The sequence below is a fragment of the Bubalus bubalis genome, chromosome 8, assembly GCF_019923935.1.
Source record: "Bubalus bubalis isolate 160015118507 breed Murrah chromosome 8, NDDB_SH_1, whole genome shotgun sequence".
Classification (NCBI taxonomy): domain Eukaryota; kingdom Metazoa; phylum Chordata; class Mammalia; order Artiodactyla; family Bovidae; genus Bubalus; species Bubalus bubalis.
This window is the reverse complement of record NC_059164.1, coordinates 105,037,544-105,059,855: the sequence shown is the minus strand read 5'-3', so window position 1 is coordinate 105,059,855 and position 22,312 is coordinate 105,037,544. Positions and strand designations below refer to the sequence as shown.

General features: G+C 49.0%; 1 pseudogene and 1 gene segment (V, D, J or C); both read right to left on the bottom strand.

Annotated features, from left to right (window-relative positions):
* Positions 1-10,948: 10,948 nt before the first annotated feature.
* Positions 10,949-12,262, bottom strand: LOC102402879. The segment is given in 2 exon segments: positions 10,949-12,020; positions 12,130-12,262. Coding segments are annotated over 2 exon segments (534 nt in total).
* A 4,232-nt stretch (positions 12,263-16,494) lies between these two features.
* On the bottom strand, positions 16,495-16,987 carry LOC123466030 (annotated as a pseudogene).
* Positions 16,988-22,312: the final 5,325 nt, after the last annotated feature.

Genomic DNA, 22,312 nt, shown 5'->3' with positions numbered 1-22,312 from the left:
AATCAACAAGGACCTACAACATAGCACAGGGAATTATACTTGGTATTTTCTAACAGCTTATAAGGAAAAAGATTCTGAAAACATATACATACACATATATGTATTTTTGTTGTTGCTTTTCAGTCACTAAATTGTGTCTTACTCTTTGCGACCCCATGGACTGTAGCCCGGGTTCCTCTGTCTTCCACTATCTCCCAGAGTTAGCTCAAACTCATGTCCATTTAATCAGTGATGCCATCCAACCATCTCATCCTCTGTCATCCCCTTCTCCTCCTGCCTTCAACCTTACCCAGCATCCGGGATTTTTCCAGTGAGTCAGCTCTTCCCATCAGGTGGCCTAAGTATTGGAGCTTTAGGTGCAGCATCCGTCCTTCCAGTGAATGTTCAGGGTGGTTTCCTCTAGGGTGGACTGGTTTGATCTCCTTGCAGTCCAAGGAACTCTCAAGAGTCTTCTCCAACACCACAGTTCAAAAGCATCAATTCTTCAGTGCTCAGCCTTCTTTATGGTCCAACTCTCACATCCACGCATGACTACTGGAGAAACCATAGCTTTGACTAGACAGACCTTTATTGGCAAAGTAATGTCTCTGCTTTTTAATATACTCTCTAGGTTTGTCATTGCTTTTCTTCCAAGGAGCAAGTGTCTTTTAATTTTGTGACTGCATTCACCATTGGCAGTGATTTTGGAGCCCAAGAAATTGAAATCTGTTACTGCTTCCGTGTTTTCCGCTTCTATACGTGTATGTGTATATGTGCATCACCAAATCACTGAGCTGTACACCTGAAACTAAGACAACAGTATAAACCAACTGTACAGATGATACAAAGAAGAAACAGAAAGAATCCCAACTCCAGCTTCTGAGATTGTCAGACTCAGGAGACTTAGAGAAACTGCAAGAGAGTGGCAACTTGGATTCACACCCACATTTAATTATAAGCCACAGTTTTTTAAAGAAACCATACTATGTTACTCTAATCACTTTAAGTATACTCACCGGGAGCTGTACTAAAGAGTATACTTTGATTAGAAGAGTGTTCAGTGTGGAATATTCTGATAAGACTTAACACTGACATAGACATAGGCAAAAAGAAAATGTTGAAATGTTCACACAAACTGGAAGTCTGGACTTGAATCCAGTTGTTCACACACTAGGATAAATGTCTAAATTGTGCTGGGAAAAAAACCCAAAAACTCCATGCAGCTCTGTATACAATATATCCGTGCCTGCTCAGTCATGTCCAACTCCTGGCGACCCCATGGACTGTAGCCCACCAGGCCCCTCTATCCATGGAATTTTCCAGGTAAGAATACTGGACTGGGTTGCCATTTTCTACTCCTGGGGATCTTCCCCACCCAGGGATGGAACCCACGTCTTCCACACCTCTCCTGCATCTCTTGCATTGAAAGCAGACCTTTTACCACTGAGCCACTCTATGTAAATGGGCATTAATTAACCCCTTTCACAAGTGTCAGAGTATCAGTTATATATTTACATACTTGGCTTTTTCTATGCAAGTAAAGGTTGTAAGACAGTCTTTATAGAAGGACTTATGTCTCTCCTAAATTCAATTGTTGAAGTCCTAAACCCCCGTGAGGCTGTATCTGAACTTATGACCTTGAGAAAGGTGGTTAAAGATGAATTACATGATGCAGGTGGGACTCTAACACAGCGTAACTAGCGTCCTCATGTGAGAGGAAGAGATGCCAGAGAGCCCTTTCTCTGTGAAAACCCAGAGGAGAGGCCCCGTGAGGCCACAAGGAGAAGGCAGCTGCCTCCCAGCCAGGAGCAGAGTTCTCACCCGAAACCAACCCTAGCCCCTGCATCTTGGGTTTCAGGCCCCAGAACTGTGAGAAAATCAGTGTGTGTGGTCTAAGCCACACAGCCTGGTGTTTATTGCGGCAGCCTGAGAAGATCCCCAGGAGGAGGGCATGGCCACCCACTCCAGTATCCTTGCCTGGAGAATCCCATGGACAGAGGAGCCTGTCAGGCTACAGTCCACGGATTTGTAAAGAGTAAGACACAATTGAGCAACTAAGCACAGCACAGCACGAGCAAGCTAGTTAATAGTATAGCCCCGCAGAAAGTCAGGATAAGAAGCAAAGAGGAAGGCAGGTCTGAGCCAGGCCCTGAAAAATGAGTAGTACCTGGTCGTGTGTGGGGAGGAGAGAGGGCCCGTGGGGCCGTGGGAAGAGAGTGAGAGTGGATGCAGAGGATTTAAGATGCATCTGTGTTTCAGGGAATTTAGCAAAGTTTGGTCACAGAGCGCATCGCATCCTGAGATGGCCCCAAAGCAGTGATCTGAAGCAAATAGAATCTGGGTGTTGAAGGGATTCCAGGGAAGCAGAGTTGACCTGGAGAGCCTCTGCCTGTTTATAACCAGCGGAGCCATGCCCTCTTCTGTTTGTGGGAGACACTGAACCGTGCCCAGAGGACGCAGGCAAGGGAGAGAGGTCTAGAAGGAATAAGTGAGGTCAACTCTGGGTTTCACACACCATCCTCACGTCATCTACGTGGTGAGGTCCTCACCTGGGCTGGCCCCAGGTGGTGCAGGTTGTTAGAAACACTGGTGATTCAAGACTGTGGGAGGAGGAGGAAAGAGATATTTTGAATAACACAGTTGTTTTCTTCTTCTTTTTTTACTCATTTTGCAGCTCTAGATCTATTCTCAACCACTTCATGCGTAGTTTCTGCCCTGGACCTTCCCCATATGTCAATGTCTTCTCCCTAAAGTATACAAATCAAACGCTTGTGATGCTATTAGAATCACACACTTATCATGTCATTTTGTTCCCCAGGCGGGCACTCTCTTCCTCAAAAAGGAAACCTCCAGTTAGTAAATGACAAACCCTTCCTCTCCCCTGGTAGCATCCAATGTCAGACAAGGAAGGTCGTTTCGGAGCAAACCTGGTGATGTAAGCCCGTCCTCTGAACACATCTTCTTGACCTCTCTTGTCCCTCCCTGCATGGCACGAGAGCCCAGGACTGCTTTCCAGGGCCCCCAGTCATTTTTCTCTCCCACTGCAGTCCCCAGGCTCTCATGGATCTGGCAGCTCTGAGGTTGCTGCTGGCACCAAGGTACAGGGCCAAGTCAGTCAGCTGCAAGAGGCTCATGTTCAGCTCAGAGCAGGAGTCACTAACCCGTTTTGCTGAGAATTGATCTGGGAAGTTGCCTTTTGTTCTTTGCAGTTTCATAAAACTCAAAGAAGAACTGAGGCCCCTGACTCAGGGCCTGTTGGTACCAAGATACCCTGGGTGGTGGGGGGTTGGCCAGAGACAGGGGAGCATCCCAGGGTCCCTCGCAGTCCTCTTGCTTTAATCAGGTATCTCGGGGTTTGGGTGACTCCAGAATCCACAGGGCCTGTGGGGTAGAAGATTGGGGCTGAGAAAGAATGTGGGAGAGAGCCCGATGCTGTCTTGGATTCAGGCAAAGTAAGGCTTAGAGAAGCCACTCCTGTGCCAAATACCCCTGCTGCCAGGAGACAAAGAGCCACACAGCAGACGGGGATGCAGCCCATGGCAGGAGGGCCAGAGCTGGGAGGCGTCTCCTTGCTCAGAGCTCTGATTCTCTGAGAGCTGGTGTCCTGGGCCTCCTTCCTGTGACTGGAGGTGAGGCAGTGACGTCACTGCTCTGATGTTATTGCCTCTGCTGGTTCCCAGGAATCTGACCTCTCAGTCCAGGTCAGCTGATCCAGGAACCCTGCTCTGTCCTGCAAAGTCTCTTAGATGACATGTGAGCTGAATGTGCTAGTTAAGGCGAGGCTGGTTTAGGCCACACGCCCTTCCCCACAGTACTCTTGCCTGGAAAATCCCAGGGACGGAGGAGCCTGGTGGGCTGCAGTCCATGGGGTCTCGAAGAGTCGGACACGACTGAGCGACTTCACTTTCACTTTTTCACTTTCATGCATTGGAGAAGGAAATGGCAACCCACTCCAGTGTTCTTGCCTGGAGAATCCCAGGACGGGGGAGCCTGGTGGGCTGACGTCCGTGGGGTCACACAGAGTCGGACACGACTTAAGTGACTTAGCAGCAGCAGCAGCAGCCCTTCCCCATGGCTCCTTTGCTTTCCCTTTGAGGCAGGTGTTTCTCTACCTGTCCCTGCCCTCTCCCAGCTCCATACCCTTCACTTTTCCTGCAACCTCAGAGGCTCCCTCAGCACTGCATAGTTGAAGTTCATGGCTCCCAGCTGGGACAGCAAGCCTGCACATTAGTGTCTGTGCTATTAAGTCTTCTAGAGGGAAACAGCACCACATAATGCTGTTTTTTTAACCCTCCTGGTCCCAGGCACTAGCTCTATCTGCTTGCTTTGCCCCAGAAACTTCTGGAGTTTGGCAGTCCACAGTGCCCCCATGAGACCTATGGGTGACTTTGCCCTGAGATAATAATCATGGGATGTGTTTAAATTAGAAACTATTTCACTGGTTGCCTATTGCAGTATGTTCTTTGTTTTGGGGGTGGGGGGAGCTTTTGCTTTGTTTCTCCTAAAGTCACACACACACACACACACACACACACACACACAGATCATATAGAAACCAGCCCTAGATGACTTGTGATTTTGTATTTTAAGCAAAAAAGAAATGTGGCCATGAAAGAACTGTTTTGACTTTAAGCATTTTTGATGAGGCGAATGGTACAAACCTGGCTTAGGTTAGGTGAGACACTAAACTTGGTTTTCTTTTCATGACTGCAGACAACTTACTCAAAGCACACCACATAGGCCTTTTTGCAATGTTCCCACTAATCAGCTTAGCCCAGAATAAGAAAATAATGCCCCTTGTTTCTGGCAAATCTCTTCTATCCTGTCTCTTTTAGAAATCCTCTTTTTGCCTCTGTTCATTGATAATAATATTCATACAATGCCCATTTGCCCATATATGAGTAAATGTGTATAGATAAATGATCATATTTCTCTAGACTTTTCTTTGATGCTCAAGTAGGAAATTAAATATCCTAACCTTCTGTAACTATTATGCCAGAAAGGATACTAATGGATTCATGCAGAATAACAAAATTAATAGAGGGATTTGGGAAAATAGAATCTAAGAAGGACTCATTTCCAGAGCCAGTATCTCCCGTTGGAGATAATTTACATTGAATTACCTGTGACTTGGTCTTATAGTGAATTATATAGAGTGAATATAGATATTCTAATGGAATCTATTTCTTGACTTTCCAAGTCTGAAGGCAACAAGCCCTCCAAGAACCACTGAGAAGAGATCCCTGATTCAGCCGCATGTGACACTGTTGGGCAGTACATCAATGTCATCGATGACCAGCTGATGTGCCAGCAAGCTAAGAGTGACCAGACCTCTTACAAGATCCACCCAGTGGAGGGAAATTCCACCCTGAGTGAATCTTCATGGATATGAGTCAGATCAAATTAACTCAAGCCCACATGGCAATGTCCTGTAACTGAATACTTTTTACCAATTTTGTGTACACGTAACTCATTAAAACCTTTCACAGTAGCATCATATGTGTCTTATGGAGTTTCTGATAGTAGATAAGGAGAAGGTTCTACACAAAATCATAGAAATATGAGCAATCACTATAAATTACACTAAGGAAGGTGTATTTCTCTGCTTTATGGAACACTTGGCATCTTTTGGCATCAATTAGAAAAAATTGCAAGATTGCCAGTCAAAACTTAAGTATTTGAAGGAAAAAAACTCAGAAGATTGTTTAAGAGATGCCTGAGGCCCTATAATAAACAGTCATTATATTTTAGACAAGAGAAGCCCAACTGATATTGTAACAATGGACAAAATGTGGAGCCACTGGCTTCTGGGTCCTTCTAAAATTGCAACCTAACATCACCTAGGTTGCATCACCTGGCTCCTTCATAGGGGAACCTGATGAGGCAAGAGGTAAATGTGAGCACTAGAGATTCATCAAAAATCAAGAGAATATTCTGGGAAGACTGAAGCTCTTTGGGGCTGGAATATGAGTAAGATGAGGGGTGAGTCCAGGTCAGCAGTGAGAAAACAATTGGTGAAAATAATTTTCATTTTGCTCTTGCCTGACCCCTTCTTCACTTTGAGACAATCTGACCTGCATTTTTATTGCAGAAATCAATAGCTGGGTATGAGATACCACTAAAGGACCAGAAAAAACAAAATTAACTGTACCATATGTAACCCCAGAAAGTGAGTCATTGAAATCAATTAATTAACAATTTAAAACAAGCATAACAAATATACTACACGAAGATCTGAAATATAAATAAGAATATAGAAGATGTTACCATGTAAGAAAATGTAAGGCCAATTAATAGGAATTCTTAACCTGCAGCCCACCTAGTTTATTTTATATCAGCATTTCAAAATGTTGTATTATGGAGAAGGAGGTTCAAGTTATCAAATTCTCTAAGAGAAGCCAATGTTTCATGTAAACACTAAATTTTTGTTCCAGTAGGAACTAGTATATATCCATCTTTTCCTGAAATAATGACTCCTATCATCAAGGAACTTTTTCCCTTATTTTCCTCCAAAACAACATTTCAGCTAATAATCCAGATAAGATCTGTGAAGCTCTCCTTTGAAAACTAAGTGAAATTTCCCAGAGCTTATAAATTCCAAAAACTATGAAAATTCAAAGCCCTTCCAGGGGTTTCTGACCATGCCCATGGGATCTGCATTCCCCTGGTCTTCTCTAACCCTGTCACATTACCTGGCCAAAAAGCTAAGACTGCCTTTGATTTCCTCAAGAAAATTATGAAAACCCAATGAGTTTCATAGATTCTAAAGGAGATGTGGGTGGTGCTGTACGGCAGGGGTCCCCCACCTCTGGGATCTAGCGCCTGATGATCTGATGTGGAGCTGATGTAATAATAGAAGGAATAAAGTGCACAAGAAATGAAGTGCACTTGAATCATCCTGAAACCATCCCCCCACCCTCCATCTGTGAAAAATTGTCTTCCATGAAACTGATCCTTGATGCCAGCAAGGTTGAGGACAGCTGCTTTAAAGGATCAACCGGTGACTCAGAAGTAAAGAATCTGCCTGTAATGCAGGAGACGTGGATTCGATCCCTGGGTTGGGAAGATCCCCTGGAGAAGGAAAGGGCAACCCACTCCAGTATTCTTGCCTGAGAAATCCCATGACAGATGAGTCCATGGGGTCGCAAGAGTGGGACATGACTTAGCGACTAAACCACCACCACACTGCTAATTATGTCAAAATTATAGCCACTATACCAACCTTGCTTTTCAGTTTGCTTCCAACAGGTCTGTCTATTCACCTGAAGTGCCCTTGCACCCTGTTCAACCCAAAGACCTCATCCTCCTCATAACCTGAAAAGAGCAAGGACCTGACCATCGGGGGGCTGTGAAGTGGACGGGACAGGGCCACGTGAGGTCTCGCTAAGCACACAGTCATCAGTGAACACAGCTGGGCTTAAGCCATGGATTTAGCACAACAATGTCAAACGACCGAGGAGAGCCTCCACAGTGCCTCCTCCTAATAAACTGGAAGTGTTTACATTGTCATCTGGGGCAGGAAGCTTCCAGTAATTTCCTGGATTTTTTTTTTTCACCTCCATCTTCTCTGGAGCCCTCCAGGTTTCCTGTGTGGTATTTCCCACTGGTTGTAGTGCTGGTCACAGCTCCTTTAAATCACCATATTTCATTTCCCCACCATTCTACTTTTTTTCCAGCACAAACTGAAGCAACTAGAACTCACCTTCCTGGTGAGAAGCTAAATGGTATCACCACTTGGGAAAATAGTGTACTCACTTTTATAAAGTGAAATAAGTACTTATCATACCACCCAGCATGCCCACTCCTAGGTATTTACCCAAGAAAAATGAAAGTATATGTCCACATAAAAGCATTATAATCAGAACACTGCTTATTGGCCCTTTATACACACAGACAAAATCTAGAACAATGTAAGTGTTCAGCAGCGTGTAAATGAATATAGAAATTGTGGTGAAAGTGAAGTCACTCAGTTGTGTCCGACTCTTTGCGACCCCATGGACTATACAGCCGATGAAATCCTCCAGGCCAGAACACTGGAGTGGGTAGCCTTTCCCTTCTTTAGGGGATCTTCCCAACCTAGGGATCGAACCCAAGTCTCTTGCTTTGCAGACAGATTCTTTACCAGCTGAGCCACTAGGGAAGCCCTGGCAGATATATAACTCCTTGCTAAAAACTAGCAAGGGGGGCACTCTTTCTGTCCCCTTCTAATGTCTATGTCAGAAGCTTTCTCTATCCCTTTTATACTTTAATAAAACTTTATTACACAAAAGCCTTGAGTGATCAAGCTCGTCTCTGGCCCCGGATCAAAATCCTCTCCTCCGGAGGTCATGAATCCCAACGTAGCTCATGGCACACAGCCGCAAACTTTCAGTCTCTCCAGGGCATTGTTCAGGAACCCTCATGTCTTAGCCTCTGAGAAGTCAGTCCTGTCTTCACCCATCAGGTTCAGAGCAAGCAGCTCTGGGCATAGGAGGCCCTGTGCATGTTTGCTCTTGCCGAGTCTGTCCTCTGTGGTGACATTCTTGTTGGACCAGATCCCTGAAAGCCCAAGAGCATGAGGTCACATACAAAGGGCCAAAGAAACTCTCTATGCTGGCCAGCAGTGTCCCACGGTGCTTCTGCCTTGTCTACCTTCTGTCCCAGAACATCCTTCTCCCACCAGTACTCACTCTGCTGTTGAGATCTTTTGTCTTCTGGAAAGTTCCCAGTTGGAGGTTCCTGGATATTCCTTTGCAATTCTCCCCTCTCCTCTCCAGTAAGCCAGTCTCCACTCAAAGACAGAAGGAAGGCATGTTTTGCAAAATAGGAAATAACACAAACAGAGAGCAGAAGAGAATACAGAGGTTGCCCTGTAGGCTCTCCAGGTCATTCATTGGCCAGGTCAGGCCCATTGCTGGGAGCCATGGCCATACTCTGTGGTGCCTGGGAGCCTTTCCTGAATACCACAGCCCCAGATGTCCTGTGCAACATGTCTTCTTCTGCAAATTAAAACTGATTTTGACCTGTGCAAATGGAAAGCAGCTTCAGCCTCCCAAACCTCCACCCCCATCCACTGCAGCCTTGAGCAGGGCAAAGAGACACTGTGGAGTTTGTGAAAGGGCAGGAAACATCTCTGTGAGGCTGTGGGCGAGCTGCTGGCACAGAGGAACACAGCCTAGTCCCCTAGCTGTGCGGGCTGCATCTTCGAATGAGGTACACGCCATCGGGCATCTCAGCTGAGAAGAAATCCTCCATAAAGTGTGCCTTTTCTGAAGGCTCTTTGTCGTAGATGGACATCAGAAACTCCATGCCCTTTCCCGGGGTCTGTCAGTACCAGTAGAGGTACAAATGACCAGGCATAGGGTCACACCTCATGTTACATCCCATCCCATCTGTGTGATGTAGTGGCGAGGGCTCTGGCTGACACCAGGTACCAAGCGTCCTGTGGGAGGGCACAGAGGCCAGGAAGAGAATGAGGCAAAGGTGTGGAACTGCCTTTAGGTCAAGGGAATGGGATGGGAGTTTCCCACACACCTCTAGAACGCACTTACTCCCAGGAGACCAAGGATCACCCAGCAGAAGAGCCTGCTGTCCATGGTGGTGTCTGGCAGGGCTGAAGCCACTGCCAGTCGGGCATCTGGTCCTTAGCAGCCCCAGGGAGGAGATCCTGTGATGACGTCACAGTCCTGGGCAGCACCCACAGACTCAGGAGCGCCCCCACAGGAGGGAGCCTTAGTGCCCATGGACATGTGATGCTCTTAGGACTGGCCCTTGTGTGTCCTGAGGGGTGCAGACTCCCAGCCCCCAAGCTGCAGAGGGACCCTGGGAGAATACAGGCTTCAGGACACCTAGGCCCGGTGTGAAGATCCCAACAGAAGGGTGGGACCCACTCCCCTCTCTGACGGCCAATTCAGAGCCACAATCTGGGGGCATGGACTCTGCACGGCATAGTTCTGAGCCTAATGATGAAAACATGGGGGATGAAGAGACCAAAGGAAACAAAACAAAAAGAATAACCCTACAAGTGTTACTGTGGAGAGGAAATGCAGTGAGAAGTTGAGATGGGAAACCTGGAAGGACATTTCAGTGCGAGGGAGGGAGAGCAGGTAAGAAAGTAAGCACCCAGCCCAGCATGCCAGCCCTCAGTGAGGGGTGCAGGGGCCTGGTGGCTGCCTGAGGGGTTGAGAGCAAGGGCCTGTGCAGATGTGGGACTTTGATCAGGGTAGGGCTCAGGTTCTAGCCTTGAGTGGGAACAGGACAAATCAGAGAACAGATGAGCTGGATTACAGGATAAGAGAACAGGTGAAGACAGAGGACACATTTCTCAACCTGCTTCCCAAAGCAGGTTGGGTCTCTTGCTGTCCTTTGTGGGGACTCCACCCTGGGACCCTTGCTGGGGAGTCCTTCTCTGATTCCCAAAGCTCCGTGCTGCTCGGCCATGGGAGACCACAGTCTTGGCTGCAGGGGTTCCTGAAAAGGAGAGGCACAGAAGCCAAGCACCTGCTGAGCTCCCAGCAATGCACCCCCCTACGGGGCAGCGGCAACCTTCTTATCCTCTGAGCCCATGTAGGGCATGAGTCCTGAGGTGCTGGCATTTGTGTAGAGGATCCCGGGGGTGCTGGTGTTTGTTTGGAGGATCCATGTGAAACCTTAAGCCAAACCATCCACTTTATAGCAGGCTTGTTTATTTCACAATAAGCAAGGCATTAAAATACTAGATTGGGATGTGTTTATCTTTTAACTATTTTCCAGGGCATTGTCACACGCAGCTTTAAAAAAAAAATCCCCACACTCTAAAGACTCTAGAATAGAATAGAGACTTTAGAATAGAATAGAGTCACCGTGTGGATTGACTTGGCCAGAGGTGTTATGGTTTGGGACTCTATCAGGGGTCCCTATCCATGGAGGGCCTTCTGCAGGAGAGAAGGGAGCCTTTGTGTAGATGGCAGACAGCTCACCCTCCAGAACGCAGGGCTCTCTGCCAGCTGTGGGTATGTGCAACCCCGAGGGTGGAAGATACGGGGTTCAGCAAAGACAACCCCGAACACAAAGTTGTGCTCCGAAACATCAGGAGGCCGCTGCCTGTTCTCACTGCCTGCTGTGAGCAATGATCCAAGGACATCGGACTCTATGGCTGATATGACAGGGTGTGAAGACCTGAAGAGACAGAAGAAAAACAGAATCAAGCCTGAAGGGTTAAGGCTGGAGTGGAAGAGAGGCCAGTGAGGGGCTGAGCCCTTGAACAAGCAGCCAGGAGGGTGAACTGGAGAACAGCGATCCCAACAGGATCGGGGGTCCATGGTCCTCAAGGGCAGGAACAGACAGAGGCCCTGGAGAGAGAACGAGGTGCTCTGAAGAAGGTCTGAGCATATCTGGAGCTGGGATCTGGGCTGAGATCCAGGTCTAGCTTGGATGGAAGGTGAAGTCGGAGAAAAAGCACCTTTTAGAAGGAGGGTAGGTAGGACTGCTGTGGCCAGAGGGCCAAGGGTCTTACGAAAGGGTTCCCAGAGGATCAAAGCGATTGGGAAAAGCAGATGAAGAAACTGCTTAAACTTGAATGGCTTGGCACAGTCTTTCTCAGGACAAGCCTGGCATACACTGTTGATGTCTGGGAAGAAACTCTTCACCGCCTTGCCACGTGACCCCACAGACAGGGCTATGGTCTGATGGGAAATGCCAAACCAAGACTTGGATGGCCCCCACGGCTTCCTGTCTGGACCCTGGAGGTTTGTGCACAGGAAGGAATTGCCTCTGCAGGGCTGTGTCTCTACTGCTGGCGCAGAGATAGACGGCGGAGTCCTGTGGTTTCAGGGCGTTCAGGTCCAGGCGGCACTGAGAGCTGTCTGGGCATTCAGACCAGAAGCGGCTTGGAACACTCTCATTTCCAGTGAGTTTCTGGTAGTTGTGGACAAACATGAGCTCTGGCGGCTTCTGGGCGCTCTGTTTATACCAGTACATAGCATCATGTCCCAGATGTTGTTCACATGTCAAAGATTTCTTGTCCGCCATTCCCATGACTAGGTATTTTGGTATCTGAGTGATCCCAGGGTCCGCGGAGATGGCTGGGAGGAAAGGACAGAATTCAGACAAAGGCCAGAGGGGAGGGTGTTGCTGCAGCCACAGGGAAATGGTTTGGGGTCCGGGGACAGCCCGTGTGAACTCCAGACTCACCTATGCCCAGGAGACAGAGGACCACACAGCAGAGCTGCCTGAAGCCCATGGTGGATCAGGGTCAGGTGGGTGCTCTGGGTGTGTGTGTGGGGTGGGGGTGGGGGGTGGTTGGGCTCTGGCCTCCTCGGCCTTGGTTGGCGGTTTTGTCTGTGACGTCAGTGTCCCTGTCAGTTTCCCCAGTGCCTAAGGATGTTTCTTCTTCCCCTTTTCATGCCTTATATAGATTCTGACAGAAGGTAGATTTGAATCCACTGGGCTGGGATAGTCCTCTGACAGTGAGCTCTTTGGCTATTAGCTGCTCTCCTCATTATATAGATTCTCCCCCTGTCCCGCTCCCTTCCAAGAGCTGCTCTCAGACAAACTATATCCCCTTCAAGATATCTCCTTCTTCCCTGCTCAGTCAGCCAGGACAACATTCAAAACACCACTTCTCTCAGTGTCTAAGCTCCAATAGTTTGGCCACCTGATGTGAAAAGCTGACTCGTTGGAAAAGACCCTGATGCTGGGAGAGATTGAAGGCAGGAGGAGAAGGGGACGACAGAAGATGAGATGCTAGGATGGCATCCCCGACTCGGAACATGAGTTGGAACAAACTCCGGGAGTTAGTGAAGGACAGGGAAGTCTGGCGTGCTGCAGTCCATGGGGTCGCAAAGAGTCCCATACGACTGAGCGACTGAACAACTAACTCCCTGGAGCGCCTTTGCCCAGCTGTGTGGAGGGAGGAGAACCGAAAGGCCATAGTCCTGTTCTGGACCGGTGTCCATCATTAAAAGGCAGGATACCATGATGCCAGCCAGGACCAGACCCTGGGAAGAGTGCTGCGAGGGCCATACAGGAGATAAGCCAGTCTTTGTGCCTGTTTAGGGGCTGCCTTTGTGGCTCAGCTGGTAAGAATTCACCCGCAATGCGGGAGACTCGGGTTCAATCCCCGGGTGGGAAGATCCCCTGGAGAAGGGAAAGGCTCCCCACTCCAGTATTCTGGCCTGGAGAATTCCACGGACTGTATAGTCCCCGGGGTGGCAAGGAGCCGGACACGACTGAGCGACTTTCACTTCACTTGTGCCTGTATTCAGGGTACAGGGCTTGGCTGGGCTTAAAGCAAACAGGCTGCCACAAGAAAAGAGCACAAGGCAAACGGATCTCAGTTTGAAAATGACTTCGATGTCTTTGAGAAGTCTACAAATGATGCACCCTACTGATAACAAGGATGGAAGGCCAAGGCCCTGCTCCCTTGCTCACCACCTCCCTGCCGCCTCCTCGGCCCCTCCCCCACCAGCCTCGGCGTTTCAGCGGAGCCAGAGCGCCTCCCTGTGGCCAAAGCAGCACATTCTCCAGGTCGCAGGCCTCTGAACCCCACAGCGCCTGCAGCCCAGATCTATCATCTGTTCCACAGGAGCTTCCGTGATAGATACGAGGCTCCAGGGAATCACGAAGAAGAAAGAAGCACCTGAAACAACCAAAACAGTCGGCAACAGTACCATCCGTCCAAGTACCTGCTGCTGCTAAGTCACTTCAGTCGTGTCCGACTCTGTGCAACCCCATAGACGGCAGCCCACCAGGCTCCCCCGTCCCTGGGATTCTCAGGCAACTAGGGCATTCCAATTTTTACCCAACAGACATCGGTTATGTCTGGATCCCTAGGTGTGAACAAAACGCAGACCTGCAGCTCCTACCCAAGTCCCTGTAGAGCTTATAGGCCATCTTGATTTGTTCAGTGAATACTCACTGAGCAACAGCTAGGAGCAAGCACAAAACATCAACACATTCACCCCTGGAATTGTATCATGATGGGGTAATTACGGCAGTGGCTCAGATGGTAACGAATCTGCCTTCAATGCAGGAGACCCGGGCTCGATCTCTGCATCTGGAAGATCCCCTGGAGAAGGGCATGGTAAGCCACTCCAGTATTCTGGCCTGGAGAATTTGTGCACAGAGGAGCCTGGTGGGCTTCAGTCTGTGGGGTCGCAAAGAGTCGGACAGGACTGAGCGATTAACACACACGCACACTTCCGCTTAGTCATGGACAACCACTAGGGACTCTAATGTATCTCATATGAAGTTTGAGAAATGCGCCAGTGTTTCAGTATTTAATCACTTCATGCACGTGACAGCATATTTACAGTTGCTGCAGCTGCTACAACACAGGAACTGAGCCGAAATGATCTCCAAAGCCCTGTGCATGGCTAGCATGTTGGACACCAAACCAGGCCCATAGGCTGTCCAGACAGCTTTCCAACCCGGGACTAGCTTAGATGACCCAAGGTGAGTCACTCTATGTTGTTGCTGTTTGAAGACACTCAGCTGGAAGACAGTGGCCTGTCCCAGTTAGAAAGAGAGAGAGAGACATTGGTGAACAAGCTGTGAGTCCCACAGAGACCCCAGGAGGACCAAGCACTGGTAATAATGAGCCCGCATTCTAGGGCTCCCTAAGAGGATTGTGTGTGTGTGTGCTAAGTCACATCAGTCATGTTTGACTCTTTGCCATCCCATGGACTGTAGCCTACCAGGCTCCTCTGTCCATGGGATTCTCCAGGCAAGAGTACTGGAGTGGGTTGCCATGCCCTCCTCCAGGGGATCTTCCCGACCCAGGGATCGAACGACTCTGATGTCTCCTGCATTGGCAGGTGGATTCTTTACCACTAACACCACCTGGGAAGCCTCTAAGAGTATTTCTCCTAGCAAATGCCACAATCAGATCTGCCAGGATAAAACCAGAGCCTCTCCTCTATATCATCCACAAGACCCTCAGCATCCCCTTCATAATCTTTAAAGCAGAATATTTCAGTTGTCTTCTAATGGTACATCCCACCCGGACTCTATCTCCCTTCTGATGCATTCTGCTACCAGCGTTCCTATACCAAAATATGTTGATCGTGTTATCTCGCTTAAGGTAGGACCACTGTCTAGCTCCTGCCAAGAGATTAGTGGTGAAAGTCCTTTCCACGTCCCTAATATCCTGCATCATCTGGGTACTGCCTGATCTCCAGGAAGCTTCAAATATGACACTCAATCAGAATTGGGATGAATGGCCTTGTGTTCCTTCTTGGAAGAAGGAAGTCTGCAGTGGACAAGTCTGCCTCGGCCAGTGCTTCTGGCTCACCCTTTCTAGGTCACCTGTTGTTGGGCTGCACCCTGCAGGCCTGCAAGCCCTGTGGTCGTCCAGGACAGTAAAGAATGAGTCCAGAGACAGTGACAGAGACGTCAGTGGTTTACTGGACAGGAGATGATACACAAAGGGCGCTGGAGCAACACCCCATCGTGCACAGGCAGGATATGGCAGCAGTCTTAGCTGATAAGCTACAGTCCATGGGGTTGCAAAGAGTCGGGAACGACTGAGCGACTTCACTTCACTTTAATTAACTAAAGTTTGCTTCTCTTAGATGACTCTATACATATTGAGTAAAACAGGCCACATGGAGAGGGCTTTTTAAAATCCTCCCTGTGACTTGGGAGAGGACCTGACCCAGATGAGGGAGGAGCTTGTGGCTGCAGTAGAGAGGACCAGGGAGCTGATGCAGGGAGGTGGGGAGAGGAATGTCCTGCCCTCCGTGAAAGGTGGGCAAGAGCAGACACCATGTGAGAGCCAGCCTGCAGCAGAACCTTCCAGAAAGACAGAAATGAGCTGCCTGAGGTGAGACAAGAGTATCTAGATGTATCTATTTACCAACAACCTTCCCTCCTAAGTCTCAGGCTCAGGTGATGACTAGGAGTCTGACCTGGAATAGCATCTTCCTGGTTCACAGGGAGGATGCAGAGGAAAGACAGACATCAATGGTGGACCCATGGCCTCGAGGCCCAAGAGTGAGGCTCAGGCCAACCTAGTCCACACACCCATGGTCACACTGCAGGCATGTGGTCTGCAAAGCCCTGAGGCATCTGGTGCTGGGAGCCTGAATGGGGCCCTCATCTGTTTTATTGCACAGAGAGGAGGTGGCCAAGAAGCACCACAGAGTAGCTGCTGGCACAAAAGTACACAGATGTCTGGGAGAAGTTGGCAGACTACAGCATGATGGGAAGTTCTCTGTGCTTGATCTGGAGATGCCAACACAACACGTATATGTAATTTGCTTGTACAGAGAGAGTTCCATGAGCGAGGGGACCACGGGTGTTGAGAAGAAACTTGCACCGGGATGCGAGCTGTCACACTTATGAAGTATGAGGTATGGGCAACTCATGTCCCCTCAGATGTACAAACAGTTAAAATAATACTTATTTTGATGACTTTAGTGAGCATTAAAACATATCAAGAAGTAAATGTCTGGGAAAGTCTCTCGCTCTACCAGAGACTGGGCTTGGCAGGCTGGCAGCTGACACATGGTCACCACTTCCTGAGCTGGGGCAGGAGTGTTTTTGTCCCAGAAGCACCTAATCATGCAGGGCTGTGTCTTGGCTGCTGGCACAGAGATAAACGGCTGAGTCTGTCAGCTCCAAGGGGGTCAGGCTCAGTTCAGGGGCAGCATGACTGAACTGTTTTCCTGAGACCCGATCTGATATGTTTCCTTTTTGATACATTCCCCATCATAATACTGAACAAGGAACTGGGGGCTCTGGCCCAGGGCCTGTTGGTACCAGTACACAGAGAGGTGTTCAGACTCAGAGGAACATCTCAGAGTCACTTGCTGCTTTCTTGATTTGATCAGGTACTTGGGTGTCTGGGTGACTCCAGAATCCACCAGGCCTGTTGGGGAGGAGACAAGGAAGCTGAGGGCAGAGCACAGGGGAAGCCTCCTGCTGCAGCCTCATCGCCAGGCTTCTATCTCAGGGAGGCAAAGACATCTCAGAAACTCCCACACTGTGTCCAGGACTCACCTGCTCCCAGGAGGCAGAGAGTCACACAGCAGAGGAGCCTGGAGCCCATGGCAGCATCAGGAACCCAGGACTACTTCTGGCTGGGGCGGGGCTCCTGGGGTGAGGGGGTAAGTGCTGACCCTCCTGCTTCCCTGACTGGAGCATTTGCCTATGACATCACTTCTCTGTGTCTCTGCGGGCTGCCCTTGTCCACTGAACCCCTTGCCAGGACCCAGGGCTGGCTCCTTTATGCCCTTCCCTGTCCTGCACAGCCCCTCAGCAATGGGTGGGTGTGAGATGAGCACTGTCCCCATGTCCCCATATGCCCATCACATGGCTTTTTCTTCTCTTCCTGTCGCTGCCTGACACTCATCACCCACCCTCACCAGCCACGGTGATCCCTCACCCTCCACTTCCCATGCTGCTCCAGGAGAGGATCCCCTGGGCACATCCTGAGGCTTGAGGAACATTCCCACTCCTCTGGGCAGTGAGGAGTCTGTGCTGGGTCCATGTGTCTGGACCACTCAGGGAACTCAAACCTGCTCCCTGATGCAGGCATGTAGCCAAGGTTCCCCTAAGCTGCCCTCTCCAGGGTGACTCTCAACCCCTCCCAGCACACCCTGCTTACCATGGGCCCACAGTGCCTCCTAGAGGCCAATGGTCTCATGGATCTGTGCCTTCCATCTAAAACAAGAATACAAATTCCCCACACTCCACACTTTCAACCCCTACACACACACACACACACACACACACACACACCTCTTATCTGCTGCCTTCCCAGCCTGGATGAATTAGGGCTGATCTTCAAGTCTAGTCTTAGCCTGTGGAGGTAAAACACTGTATGATCAGACATTTCTACTAAGAAGGAAATAATTCCTGCAGCAATACAGTGACAAGAGTTAGCTAAAATGGAGTAATACAGGCAATAGAAATTAAGTCCTCTCAATATCTCAAATGAAGTCAGCCTGGACACTGTATTCCAGCCCTCTTTCTGATTAATCAGATCTATATATTTCCAGATTTCATATTTAAATTAAGTATTACCAAATTCTAGCAGTTGCATTTTATTAAGAGGCTTTATGTGTATTAACCTATTTCTTTCCTATGAACTTGTAAAATTCAAGCTCCACAGGGACCGCCCCTGTGGAGAAGGAGGACCCATGCTGCAGTCACAGCGGACAGGCTTCGTGCTGGCACCCCGAAGGGGACCCTGCCCCAGGACTCACCTGCCTGCAGGAGACAGAAGACCACACAGCCCAGGAGGCAGGGGCTCATGGCGGGGGCGGGGCCGGCGGAGGGCCGTCTGGTCTGAGGGTGGATGAGAGGGGAGAGGGGCTCTCCAAGAAGTTTAGGAGATGTCACTGTCCCTGCCAGTCACCAGAGCCAATCTGTCACTCAGGAGAGCCAAGCCCCTTCCCCCAGAGGCTCTAATCAGAAATGAACCTGAGTGAATTGTTCACATGGGACCGACCTAGACTTTGCCCACAATGGTCTGTCTTGTCAAAGCTATGGTTTTTCCACTAGTCATGTATGACTTGAGAGTTGGACTATAAAGAAAGCTGAGCACCGAAGAACTGATGCTTTTGAACTGTGGTGTTGGAGAAGACTCTTGAAAGTCCCTTGAACTGCAAGGAGATCCAAGCAGTCCATCCTAAAAATAATCAGTCCTGAATATTCATTGGAAGGACTGATGCTGAAGCTGAAACTTTGGCCACCTGATGTGAAGAACTGACCCATTGAAAAGACCCAGATGGTGGGCAAGATTGTAGATGGGAGGAGAAGGGGACAACAGAGAATGAGATGGTGGATGGCATCTCCTACTCGATGGACATGTGTTTGAATAAACTCCAGGAGTTGGTGATGGACAGGAAAGCCTGACGTGCTGCAGTCCATGGCGTCACAAAGCATCGGACACGACTGTGCAACTGAACTGAACTGAACAGCTCACAACAGGGAGACCCATCCAGCTCAATGAACATAAGCCTTACATTTGTTGAAAACTTTCCATAAAACTGTTCACAACCTTATGTATACTTTATTCCAGAACTAGCTGTTCATTATTACATATATTCAGTTTATTATTCTGTAGTTTATTATTTCTGTAGTTTTGAATCTCAGGGAAAATCCTCAGGGCTTCCTGCTGCCCTTTATGACTGACGTGTCCCAAATAATCCCTCATGTTTCTATTATGTTTAATTGACAACAGTCCAGTTCATGTCCTTCCACCCACAATGACTCTGGATCTGGTTCCCTAACCTTAGGGCAGGCTCATCAACATTTGAAATATCCTTGGGCTCTCTTTCTTATTAAGTCACTGACTGATAGCTGCTGCTGCTACTGCTAAGTCGCTTCAGTTGTGTTCGACTCTGTGCAACCCCACAGAAGGCATCCCACCAGGTTCCCCCGTCCCTGGGATTCCCAGGCAAGAACACTGGAGAGGGTTGCCATTTCCTTCTCCAATGCACAAAGTAAAAAGTGAAAGTGAAGTAGCTCAGTCGTGTCCGACTCTTCTCAAACCCATGGACTGCAGCTCACCAGGCTGGGTGCCTGTCACACGCAGGCTCAGCTCCTTCATGTCCACCTGAGCACATGCTTCTCGAGTTGAGGAGTCGGGGAGCAGCAAGCCGAACCACCTCAGGCCTGTGACCCAGCTTGCTTTGAGGAGAGAAGCTGGTTGTCCAGCACCACGGATGACATGTTGAAACAAGGGAGTACAGACGTGGGAGGGATGTCAGGAGAGATGGCTGACCCCAGGGTAAAGGAAAAATGCTCCAATTTTACGTGAGACATCCATTGCATGGGGGTACTTCCTTGTGAAGTGGTGCAGCCATTCAGTAACTGATATCCTAGAGCCCCAGACTGTATCTCATGCACAAACCTCACACTTGGAAGGACCCTGCACTGGCTGCCATGCTCTGCTGCTGTGATTTTCAAATTCTCAGTCATTTCTGAACCTGAATATCATGCACCTGGTTGTGAGTGGGTGACCGTGGTGACCTCCTGATGAGCTGGTTTCCGTGGAACCCGATCGCACGTCTGGGGTCTGGGTGACTAACCATTTCTGGGGCCTCAGAGACAAAAACACAGAAGCTAAGGTCAGAAGCAACAAATGAGCTCGATGTTGTAGCCACAAAAACAAGCCTTCAGTTGGAGCCTGGCAAGTCCATGGGATCCATACCTGTGCTCACAGTGTCTCTGGTCCAAGAGACAGTGGGACCCACAGGGTAGGAGACTAGTGACCAGGCCAGGGCACTACAGAAAGGGGGACTTTTCAGTTCAACTCCTGTGACTTGGACACTGGGGTCAAATCAAAGCCAAGCCTTCTCCTGACATGAAATGATCTCTCACCAAATTGCTGCTGCTGGTTGTCTTCTCAGTCCCAGCACCAGTGTGAGAACAGGAGGCCTTGCTGTATGCATATCACATGGGACCTCAAAGGAATTCCCTAGGAGATGAGGACTTCCTCTCAAAATAGCATCATAAAATCATTTCACAATATGTGTGCACAAGAAAAGAAATTTATGAATGTGAATAAATAATTAAAAAAAAAAAAGCCTGTAGCAGCAGGGAAGACCTTTGGATGGTCATTTTCCAAACCATTCCTCTCCAGATAGGATAGTCCCTGACATGGATATGGTGCTCACATGCTTTCAAGAACTTCTTTACCCATAATACTTTCCGCTGGACAAGGAAATGGCAACCCACTCCAGTACTCTTGCTTAGAAAATTCCACGGATGGAGGAGCCTGGTGGGCTACAGTCCATTAGGTCACAAAGAGTCGGACACGACTGAGCGACGTCACTTTCAAAATGTGAATAGGTATGTTTTAATAATAGATTAAATTAACATTTTAATTCATAAAGCAGATGACCCTCCATAATGTTGGTGGCCTTCATGAAACCGGGTGAAGAGATGAATAGACGAAAACACTGATCCTCCCCCAAGTAAGAGAGAATTGTCAGCCAACGGCCTTCACACTGGGCTGTTAGTCCTTCTGCTTTTGAACTTAAACATCAGCTTGCCTCAGTCTCAGTAGCACCAGACCCGCTTGCAGCGTTTGGACTTAGCAGCCTTAACGACTATGTGAGCCGATTGCTTTAAAACATGTACGTGTGTATGTGTGTGTGTATGTGCATGTGTGTGTGTGTGTGTTTCTGTGTATTATTTATTCTATGTGGGGGAAAGTTTTATAGGGGCAAAGACCACAACTAACGAGGACAAGCTTGAATCAAATTCCTTGATCTGAAAGTAATGACATATAAGATGTAGACAAGTCATTTTCCCTCATGTATAAACAGGTAAAATAATACTACCTAGATGATGTTTGGGAGCATTAAAACACAGCAGAGGAAGAACGTCTGGGACAGTCTATCAGATCTATCTAGGCCTGACAGGCAGGCAGTCACCCTCACAGCCACTTCCTGAGCTGGGGCAGGAGTGTTTTTGTCCCAGAGGCACCTGATCATGCAGGGCTGTGTCTTGGCTGCTGACACAGAGATACAAGGCTGAGTCTGTCAGCTCCAAGGAGCTCAAGTTCAGCTCAGAGTGAAAGTCACTAAACTGAGAATCGATCCGGGAGCTGTGCTTCTCCCCTCACTTCCTGCCTGTAATACTGAACGAGGAACTCGGGGCCCTGGCCCAGGGCCTGTTGGTACCAGTACATGGAGAGGTGTCCAGAGACACGGGAGCATCCAAGGGTCCCTCGCTCTCCTCTTGCTTTAATCAGGTATCTCGGGGTTTGAGTGACTCCAGAATCCACAAGGCCTGTGGGGGAAGAAGACTGGGGCTGAGAAAGAACGCAGGAGAGAACCCGATGATGCCTTGGATTCAGGAAGAGTCAGGCCAGGAACATGGATTCCCCCCTGTGCCAAGGACCCACCTGCTGCCAGGAGACACAGAGCCACACAGCAGACGGGGCTGCAGCCCATGGCAGGAGGGGCAGAGCTGGGAGGCACCTCCTTGCTCAGAGCTCTGCTTCTCTGAGAGCTGAGGTTCTGTGCCCCCTTCCTCTGACTGGAGGTGAGGCAGTGATGTCACTGCTCTGATGTCACTGCCTGTGCTGGTTCCCAGGAATCTGACCTCTCATTCTACGTCAGCTGATCAAGGACCCTGCTCTGTCCTGCAAAGTCTCTTAGATGACATGTGAGCTGGACCACCTCCCAGCTCCATTCCCTTCACTTTTACTGCAACCTCAGGGCTCCCTCAGCACTGCATAGTTGAACTTCATGGCTCCCAGCTGGGACAGCAAGGCTGCAAATTAGTGCCTATCCTAGTAAGGCTTCTAGAGATAAAAACACCAAATAAAGCTTTCTCTTAAGCCTCCTGGTCCCAGGCACTAGCTCTGTCTGCTTGCTCTGCCCTAGAAACTTGTGGAGTTTCTCAGCTGCACAGA